At 41.4% G+C, this 10,099-nt stretch overlaps 2 protein-coding genes across 6 annotated transcripts; one reads left to right on the top strand and one right to left on the bottom strand.

The window, feature by feature from the left end:
• Positions 1–813: 813 nt before the first annotated feature.
• Positions 814–2,231, bottom strand: gemin6 (gem (nuclear organelle) associated protein 6). Its single transcript, XM_023404038.2, has 2 exons — positions 1,976–2,231; positions 814–1,494 (listed from the first exon to the last, which is right to left on the bottom strand). The coding sequence occupies exons 1-2, from the start codon at positions 2,104–2,106 to the stop codon at positions 1,068–1,070; spliced, it is 558 nt and encodes a 185-aa protein (XP_023259806.1). The 5' UTR covers positions 2,107–2,231; the 3' UTR covers positions 814–1,067.
• Positions 2,232–2,699: 468 nt separating this feature from the next.
• On the top strand, positions 2,700–7,551 carry LOC111653426 (serine/arginine-rich splicing factor 7). Of its 5 annotated transcripts, none has more exons than XM_087173413.1 (9): positions 2,700–2,836; positions 3,640–3,808; positions 4,085–4,264; positions 4,636–4,709; positions 6,093–6,167; positions 6,310–6,387; positions 6,489–6,554; positions 6,954–6,998; positions 7,294–7,551. In XM_087173413.1, the coding sequence occupies exons 1-9, from the start codon at positions 2,809–2,811 to the stop codon at positions 7,362–7,364; spliced, it is 786 nt and encodes a 261-aa protein (XP_087029539.1). In that variant the 5' UTR covers positions 2,700–2,808; the 3' UTR covers positions 7,365–7,551. The 5 variants fall into 5 exon arrangements, with proteins under 5 accessions (XP_087029539.1, XP_023259804.1, XP_023259805.1 ...); XM_023404036.2 differs by having other exon boundaries at positions 3,640–3,820; XM_087173415.1 differs by having other exon boundaries at positions 2,710–2,886; positions 3,640–3,820.
• The last annotated feature ends 2,548 nt before the right edge of the window (positions 7,552–10,099 follow it).

Below are 10,099 nucleotides of genomic sequence, written 5' to 3'. Positions count from 1 at the left end.
GCCCCCTCGACACGGTGTCCCCAAACTCCCCCCCAAGACCTACAAGAGGGAGTCTCTGAGCCACGCCCCCCTGCTGGACACCCCCCCTGCACTGTGATTGGACAGCCTGTACTTCCTGAAGGGGGCGGAGCAGCTGGTTCAACAGCCTGTTAAGAAGGGGAGCTAACACTACAGCTGATTGGATCAGAAGAGACGATGGATTTAAAAAAAAAAAACATCCGATTGACCAATCAGGACGCTCTGATCCGATCTAGACTGACAAAATAAAATACAGATCATGTGCCCTTATTCTGAAAAACTGACTGTGGCCTCCAGCAGAACGTCGGAGAACGTTTAGAGAAAATTCGTCTTTCTGTGGTCAGATTTTCATTTGTGTTTCTCGTCTGTGAGCCGAGTCCTGATGAGTCCTCATCGGATCTCCTCATGTTGAACAGAGACTTGTGGATAATGTATTACTCCATGGACTGAGGTGGAAGTGTTGATGTGTCTGGAGCCTTCAGGTACTGGACCAGAACCACGGAGGTACTGTAATGGTTCTGTGGACCTGTTTGTCTCTGATTGTTGATAATGTAACAAACGTGATGATTGGTTCTTTAAAACAAGGGAATAAACGTGTTTCTACCACTGAGCTGGACGGACGACACAACACACACCACTGTCTTTATTTGATTTACTGAAGGTCTACCAAGTCTGCTTCACTCCAGTTTCCATAGTAACTGAGGTTGGATTGATTTTAAATCTCTTTTATGAAACCAAATTTACTGAAAAGAAATCTCGTTACATTGAGTGACGACATGAATAAATAAACGTTACTCAGCAAATTAGACTTTTATTTTGTAAATATCAGTGAAACAGGAAGTGAGAGATAAAAGGATTTTCAGTTTTACAGCCTCTGAACAAACTGAGGATCGACAGGAAGCGGACTCCCTGTGACGTCAGTGTCTCGGTCTTTGCTCCATGTCTGATCCTGGTCTGTCAGAATCCCAGAATATTGATCTGGATCTGAATCTGTAGTTTGGCCTGTCTTCACTTCTATTTTTATTCTGTTCATTTCATCTGTCCGAGGATCAATACCTGTCAGCTGATCTGGTTTTAACTGGATCAGATTCTGGATCAGTCTCTGGATGTAGTCCAGGGTGATCTGGTTTTAACTGGATCAGTTTCTGGATGCGGTCCAGGATGATCTGGTTGGAGCTGTAGCAGTCTTCAGGTCCATATGGGGCCCTGATGGTCAGGACCCCCGCCACCCTCAGCTCGTCCCCTTCCTCCTCCACAGGGACCCGGTTCTTCTCAAGCCAGCTCCGGACCCCCCCCCCCTTCCTTCTCAGCTCCTCTGGGTTCAGGCTGCAGGTCCTCGGGGGGAGGAAGGAGGTCCGGAGACGGTCTGAGGTCTCCTCATTGGCCTCCTGCAGGACCTGCACGTCCTCTACAGCGTGACCCATCACCACCTGCACAGACGTCCCCCCGTCCTCCCTGAAGTCCACCAGGACCATACTGCAGAGGGGACAGGACCACAGAGTCAGAAAGGGGCAGACCAGATCCAGATCAGTCCTGGATCGGAGTCATGTTACATTTGGGATTCAAGATCAGGGCTGACAGGTCTCTGAGGATTCAATGAAATCCTTCAGAACAGGGACTTTAGACCTCATGCTGAACCCTGCTGAGCTCTGAGAGTGATCCAGGACTGATATGGATCTGCCTATAGACTTAAATCAAGCAGGTTCAGTTCTCACATACCGCAAAGACTCAGCTGTCTTATCAAAATAAAGTTACGCAGGACACATCAGCATGAAGTCCCTTCAGAATAAAAGCTATCCTTCATTGTTGAGATACTACAGTTTCTTGATCATGGATCATTTATGGGTTATAAATCAATTTGGGGATGAGTGCAGTGAAGAGATGTGACACAGGTGAACCTGACTCACCTGTGTGAGTGTTACCTGTGTTGTCTGAGGGTGTGAGAGTTATCGATTACCTGGCGGACACCGGGTCCACGGTGAGCAGCCAGCCACGGTGCTCTTCATCTTTTCCCGCCATCACCTTCACCTGTTTGTTGACGTAACGGATCCAATGCAGCGGACCTAACAGAGACCAGCCGCACTGCATGACGGCCCTCAGTAATCAATATGAAAACAATAATCAATACACTTCAGGAGACACGACCCTTTGCTGCTCCACGAGCCTCGAAAGCCTCCGGAGGAAACACCAGACCGACACAAGGTTCCACCTCCGCTTTATTGTCCAAGTAGAGCCGCTGCTGCCCCCTGCTGGAGCGGGGCCGTGGGGGTGGGGTCAAACAAAAGCCTCACAACGATATCTAATTCGAATAATAAATGTAATGAAATTTACATTTAAATAAATACTAAATGCATAAAGACCCGAAAAATAAAACGAATAAATCTACACGCATACACATTTATTCAAACTCAAATCTCAGCAGCAAAAGAAGAAACAAACGGTCACGTTACCAAGAAACTCATAAGACAGAGAAATACAGTGAACTGGTAAAACACAACAACAATGAACAATTAATAGATTACACAGTAAATATAAATGCGAACAAATAAATGACAAACAGCCACAACATATCAAAGGACATTACTACGTTTTTTATCGTCCAAAAAATAATAACACCACAGCAACAAAGCTTCAAATTTGAAATTCTGACAGGAAGTAGTTTGTGTTTTTGTATTGTCGTCGTAGTTTAGACGTCCTCCGCAGTCAATAACGCGCAGCTAGCAACTAAGCTGTCCCGCATCGACCCCGCATAGAGAGCGGACTCTGCGGGGCTGCGGAGCCGCCGTGAAGATGTCCAGATACGGTCGGTACGGAGGAGGTAACCCGCCCTGTGTTCTCTTGTGTCGGTACCGGAGCTCTTCTTGTCCGGTACGGGATAATGTCCGGTGTATCCGGTTAGCAGCAGTTGGCATCATTAGCCTGTAAGAGCGGGATTTAGGCTTTAATATTTAGTAACTGACAAGATTATTAAAAACATAAATATTGATATTATTACCAGTATTACAGATAATGGCTCAGTCTACGGGGAGTCACAGGGACGTTTGACTGATTGTACTTCACATACTCTGCTGTTGAATGCAGTATTGCAGTATTCTGTGCAGTTTCTTTTACAGTGAAACTGATTAAAGGTCAGAGTCACGTGTACATATGAACACGTTAACAGGTTATCCTCCTGTTCTGGACCTGAACAGGTGACTAAGTCCACAGTCCTGGTTCTGAGTGAAATCTTCTCAGATCTGGATTTACATTTACTACATTTTACTGTAGAACAATATATTTATATCTTATTTTAAAATCACGTGGAGGATCATTTATATGCTGAATGTGTAAGAAGAAGATGACAAGTATTAAGTTGTTACTATGGTTACTATGGGTACTATGATTACTTGAAGCCAACAGGCTTTAACATCAGCAGGATTTTGAATGGAGTTTGATTTAGATGAGAGTCAGACACAGTATAATTACTTTAATTTATTCATGTTTCACTATATTTACATATGAGCAGAGCAGTCTTCTGATTGGCTGTTCACATTGTACATGTTTGTCTAGTGTATTATCTGTGTGTTTCCCATCTGTCCTGACCTGTGAGCCTTAACCTGTCGTTGTGTGTGTCCTGTACAGAAACAAAGGTGTATGTGGGGAACCTGGGGATGGGGGCGGGGAAAGGTGAGCTGGAGCGGGCCTTTGGGTACTACGGCCCCCTCAGGACCGTCTGGATCGCCAGGAACCCTCCAGGCTTCGCCTTTGTGGAGTTTGAAGACCCTCGAGACGCTGACGATGCTGTTCGAGGGTTAGACGGAAAGTCAGTACTTTACATCAAAATCACCAGCACAACTAGGGAATTGATAAGATTTTAGATTCTTGTGAATGGAGAGATGACCAGTGTAACCTCAGTCCTTACAGTGTGATTCATTATGGGTCGTTTGTGCACAGAACATTTGATATTGTTCGTATTGTTTCCTTTGGCCATATTAATATTAATACATGTTTATATCAAGATAAGGACATGATAACGATATATACATATATACATCTATACGTCTTGTCTGACACTGATTTATTTCAGGGTGGTTTGTGGGAGTCGGGTCCGGGTCGAACTCTCCACCGGGACACCTCGTCGCTCTCGGTATGACCGACCTCCGACACGTCGACCATTTGACCCCAACGATAAGTGTTATGAATGTGGAGAGAAAGGTCACTATGCCTACGACTGTCACCGCTACGGCCGCCGGAGCCGGAGGAGCAGGTAACCATGGTGACCACCACACCTGCTGACACTTGACAATATAATCTGCTGTTTGAATCCAGTTTCCTGAGCAGCTGAGCCTCAGTCACTGAAACACACAAACACAAGTTTAATGTTAAACTGAACCAACAGGTCTGTACTGCTGGTTCCACACGGACACAGTTACCTGAGCTGTACACACTGTATATATGTATATGCTTATATATATATATATATATATATATATATGCGTGTGTGTGTATAGATATGTGTATATATGTATATGTATGTATGTATGTATGTATGTATGTATGTATGTATGTATACACACCTGAAGTGTATTTATTGACCCTTTGTTTATCCTAAATAACTTAACCTTCCTTAACTAACAGACAAGTGGAGACAGTCGGGGTGTGCATGAGAGCGTCCACATGTCTGGATGGGGCTAACTGGCCAATCACAACATGTAATCCACACACCCCCCCACACCACCACAAATACAATCTAACACTGTTGCACACCAACCGAGACAGATGATCCAGGGACCTTATGTATCATTTCTTATTATTGATTATTTCTGATTGGTCAGGAACTATTGGGGCGGAGTTAACAGACTTAAAGTTCTAACTTTAGTTTAAAATTAAATATTAATTCTTTTATAGTCTGTTTGTCAGCTGACTGCGGCTCAGCTGATGTTCTCATGTTTTTATCTCAGATGTTACAGAAATATTTTCTGCAGCTGTCAGACCTGAGTCCAACAGGAGGGTTTGATTTAAAGCACAGTGTCCGAGCTGGACGGGGTTTATCTCAACTCATTACGTCACTGTAGCTGAAGGATGTTATTTGAGATCACACACAGCTCCTCCTGATTCAAGTCACATGATCCAGGATCTGCTCCACAGATAGGTTTAACAAAGTCTGACTGACCCTGAACTCTGGAAACTCAAGAGTTTTCTTTTCAGGCAACAGGTAAATAAAGATTCACCATGGAAACAGATCCCTCATATGATCTGATGTGGTCTGGCGACATAGAAACTCAGAAGAAGAAAAGTCACAGTCACTGACTCAGTGTCAGTATCTCTGTTGTTAATAGTTAGGGTGTAGTCATGTTAAACAGGTCGAGGAGCTGAAAACTGACCCTTAGTTTTATGTTGTGGGGACCTGACCTTTGTGAGGACCTGACCCTCAGGTTGGGAACGACTGGTTCAAACTAAATGTTGCGTGACAACAAACAAAGTTTTTAATTTGACTTCTGACTAGAGATAAACTCCGCCCTCCTCCTGGTCTCTGGGCACACCTGGTTTCTGGTGGGTCCAGGTCTACAGTCCCTGACAATCTGTTGTTGATCTGTGTGACTCTAACTGCTGTTTAACTTAAACTGGTCAAAACCTTTCAGGTTTCATCGTTTGATTCAGATCCTAAAAGATTTCATGAGAGCGTCTTGACTAAAGTTTTTCTGCCAAGCTGAGGCTGAACTGATCTGGTTTAGAGGCTCAGAGACAGACCAGCACCGCCCTGTTAATTAACAGTAATGTAACGAGGAAACGAGCCGCTGGACCGCGGTCCCTTCTAGACAAACCCGCCTCGCTTCTATCAAGTCTCAATCAAGCAATTTGGTGTCAGTACGGTCATCGTTAGAAATCTTCTAGATCATCTAGATCTGCTAGACCTGGTCCAAAGAGGACCGACCTGCAAAAGGTTTATTTCATCACCATTAATGCTTTTACTCATTAAGTCCAATGTTTGTGTGTTTGAGTCTCAGACTTCTGCATGAGTTTCAGCAGCTGTAGGTTACAGTCTCTCTCTGGTCCCCTCTCACTGCTGCTCTCCGGGTCTGCTTTGGGTCCAGGTCCAGGTCTCGCTCCAGGTCCCATGGGAGGCGTTACTCTCGCAGCAGGAGCCGCAGCAGGAGCCGAGGGAGGGGGTGAGTGAAGTGCTGATCAGGGTCTCTCAGACGAGAGATGATGATGATGATGACAATGTAGTAATAACAATAATAATAATAATAATAATGATAAGAAGAAGTGTGTATAGTTTTTACTTGTTGATGACGTCATCATGTCCAGGTCCAGGTCTTTCTGTCCTCGTCGCTCCCACTCAGTCTCTCCCAGAAGATCCGGATCTGCCACACCTAGGAGGTCCAGGTCAGACTCTGTCAGACTGATGATGTCATCACTGTCAACAGGAAGCTGTAAACCAGCTTTAACATTTAGATGTCTCTGGCTTGGTTAATGTTCTCCTCCAGGACCAGATCAAGGACCCGGTGCAGGTCCAAGTCCAGGTCCAGGTCGGGTTCTCGAGGCCGGAGCAGGTGGGTGATATCAGATGTGTCCTGTCCAAAACTGACTGAATGGTCTTTTCTCTTTTTCACAGTAAAAGTCTTGCTTTGATCCCTGAGTGGAGACTTTCATAATAAAGGTCCTGTTTTAATGAAATTGCTTTTGATAATGAGAATAAATGTATGATCAGCTGTGGTCATGTGACACGTCTGTTGACGGAGAACTTATACCTGGGATTGATCAGGAACCTGCAGTGACTCCAGCTAAAGACTTTAGATCAGGATCTGCCTTCAGTCACAGATCAGGGAAAAGTCCGCTGACGACACCTTCCAGCTCTGCACTGGTCACAGATGGTTGTTGTCTCAGAGTCCAGGTGTCCAGTGGTAGTTCAGCGTTTAACTGTCTCACATTGTGGACTCCTGTGTTCTCAGGTCTGGATCCATGGGTCAGTCTTGCTCTGGATCTCCAGCTAGAACGTGAGTGGGCAGGTTCTGGTTTAGTTCTGGATCAGTTCTGGTTTGATCTGATTCCTTCAGATCCAGATCCAAGCAGACCTGTAACATTTATATGTAATAATAATATATAAATAACTTAAAATATATAATGTATTCATGTATAATGAAATAACATATATTACATAAATACATAATATATTTCTCTATATAATTAATAATATATAATGTATGTAATTAAGGTACAAGTAATCTGTGTAATCAGTGTTAATGATTACTTGTACATTTTCCACCCCCCCACCTTCTGTGTACCTGATAGTTGCTCGACCTCAGGGAGTCCTGCTGCAGACTGATGATCAGCTGAATGTTTTTCTGTTTTTCTGTCTGTGAATTGATTTGATTGTTATGAGTTTTTCTATGAACAGACTGTGGTCTCGCTTCAGATTATTGAATATTGATGATTGATTATTGTTGTTCTAGTCTGCGTGAGAACCTGTAGAGTTTATGATATGAGGAGCTGAGTGTATGTGTCACTGATCATCTGAAAAACAATAAAGATTTATACAAGTACCCAAAAGTCTGTGTCTGTTGGTTGGCTGATGGGCTGGAGTGGGCGGGGCTTCACACTGTGTATAAACATGTAGTCTCTGATCCTGTGGCTTTGATTTAATGCAGTCAATAACATCTGTTCCTGAATTGGGGGTGGGCGGGGGGCTGTAACAGTAATATCCACAGGTGTAATAATGGTGTTATTGACAACAATAGCATCAAACAAACACTCACACACACACATCAGAGCATTAGATTCACATAGAAATGTGTGAGTGTGTGTGACCTGTAAACACGCCTCCTCTCCATGGGCCCTGCCCCCTGTGATGACATCACCACAGCAGCAGCTCAGACGAAGGTTTAAACCTGCAGAAAAGTTTCACATCCACACAGAGACTGAAGAAGAAGAAGAAAATGGCTGATTCAACCAGCAGCAGCTCTGACTCTTCATCACCATCATCATCCAACAACTCCTCCTCTTCCTCACTCAGAGACCTCACACACTCAGGTAACTGATCCTGAATCAGTTGTTACACTCAGGTTAAAGTAGGAAGCTCATGTGATACTGTCAAAAGCTCCAAAGCAGTTGCTAAATGGATCAAATAGAAATCTGAACAATTTGTTGTGTTTTCAACCACGTCATGGTCTTCAATCAGTGTAAGTTTAGTTGTCATGGATACTGCTGAATCCAGATTAGTATTTACCGCTACAGGTGATTGATTATTGATAACTAGATTAATCAGCTGCTCAGTGAGGTCAACTGCTGATTGGCTGAAGTGTAGGTGGATGTTTAACCTGCTAATTAACATGTTATTAAGCCTCCAGCAGGTAGGTGTTTAATTTGACTCAGTTGCTTTACCTGCTGGTTAGTAAAAGTAGTTACCTCCTCTGTTAGTAAATGTTTGCAGGTTAGTTAGCCGATTAATGAAGCTGTGTTCACAGATAAAGCTGTATTGTTCTGCTGTCAGCTGACTAGTTTTTCCTTAACAAGCTGCTTACTGGTGGTGGTGGAGGGAGGGGGGAAAATGGCAGGGGGACTAAGCAGCTTAGCGTCAAGAAAGTGAAATAAAAGACAAAGAACAGAGCAAGGGTGTAGGTTTGGTCTCGACATTGGTAGGAACACAACTACCCCACCATCCCTCCAAAAGAAAGACTGACTTTTTAATGCTGTCAACTGAACAGTTTATTAACATATGAAATCTGAATTTAAAAGAAAAAAAAAAAGTAAAAAAAAAGGTCATATTATAAAAAGTCATAGTATAGTAAGGCATAACAAGTGAAAAAGACGTTATAAAATAATAAGGCATAAAAAGTGAAAAAAAAGTCATAGTATAGTAAGGCATAAAAATTCATAATATCGTAAGGCATAAAAAGACATAAAAACGTCATATTATAGTGAAGCATGAAAAGTGTAGAAGGCCTCTTGGTATAGTAAGGCATGAAAAGTGAAAAAGAAGTCATAATATAGTAAGGCATAAAAAGTAATAGTATTTTAAGGCTTGAAAAGTGAAAAAAAAAGTCATAGTATACTTAGGCATAAAAAGTCATAAAAACGTCATATTATAGTGAAGCATGAAAACTGAAAAAAGATTCATATTATAGTAAGGCATAAAAAGTTTAAAAAAATTCATATAATAAGGCATAAAAAGTCAAAAAAACGTCATATTATAGTGAAGCATGAAAGATGAAAAAAACTTCATAGTATAATAAGACATGAAAAGTGAAAAAAACGTCATAGTATATTAAAGCAAAAAAAGTCATAATATAATAAGGCATAAAAAGTCAAAATACGACATAGTATAGTAAGGAACAAAAAGTGGAAAAAACATCATTATAGTAAGGCATGAAAAGTGAAGAAAACGTCATATTATAATAAGGCATGAAAATTGAAAAAAACGTCATAGTATAGTGAGGCATAAAAATTGAAAAAAATTCATAATATAATAAGGCATGAAAAGTCAAAGAACGACATAGTATAGTAAGGCATAAAACGTGAAGAAAACGTCATATTGTGAAGCATGAAAAGTGAAAAAAACTTCATAATATAGTAAGGCATAAAAAGTGAAAACAAATTCATAGAATAGTAACGCATGAAAATTAAAAAAAAAAATCATAGTATACTTAGGCATAAAAAGTCATAAAAACGTCATATTATAGTAAGCATGAAAAGTGAAAAAAACGTCATAGTATATTAAAGCAAAAAAAGTCATAATATAATAAGGCATAAAAAGTCAAAATACGACATAGTATAGTAAGGAACAAAAAGTGGAAAAAACATATTATAGTGAAGCATGAAAAGTGAAAAAAACGTCATAGTATATTAAGGCATAAAATGTCAAAAAACGTCATAGTATATTAAGGCACAAAAAGTGGAAAAAACATCATATTATAGTAAGGCATGAAAAGTGAAAAAGGCGTCATATAATAGTAACACATGAAAAGTGAAAAAAAAGTCATAGTATATTAAAGCAAAAAAAGTCATAATATAATAAGGCATAAAATGTAAAAAAATGACATAGTATAGTAAGGCATAAAAAGTGAAAAAAATTGTCAAATTATAGTAAGGCATAAAAAGT

The sequence above is a fragment of the Seriola lalandi genome, unplaced genomic scaffold, assembly GCF_002814215.2.
Source record: "Seriola lalandi dorsalis isolate HSWRI2012SDOR001 ecotype SW California unplaced genomic scaffold, Sedor1 jcf7180002054206, whole genome shotgun sequence".
Lineage (NCBI taxonomy): Eukaryota > Metazoa > Chordata > Actinopteri > Carangiformes > Carangidae > Seriola > Seriola lalandi.
The sequence above is the reverse complement of the archived record's forward strand: the minus strand, read 5'-3'. Positions and strand labels throughout refer to the sequence as shown.

Coding starts and splice junctions, on each gene's coding strand:
- gemin6 (XM_023404038.2), bottom strand. CDS start 2,106: ATGCAGTGCGGCTGGTCTCTGTTAGGTCCGCTGCATTGGATCCGTTAC. Junction 1,495..1,975: donor GTGGACCCGGTGTCCGCCAG/GTAATCGATAAC, acceptor TCCCCTCTGCAG/TATGGTCCTGGTGGACTTCA.
- LOC111653426 (XM_023404036.2), top strand. CDS start 2,809: ATGTCCAGATACGGTCGGTACGGAGGAG. Junction 2,837..3,639: donor ATACGGTCGGTACGGAGGAG/GTAACCCGCCCT, acceptor TGTCCTGTACAG/AAACAAAGGTGTATGTGGGG. Junction 6,999..7,293: donor TCTGGATCTCCAGCTAGAAC/GTGAGTGGGCAG, acceptor TGTACCTGATAG/TTGCTCGACCTCAGGGAGTC.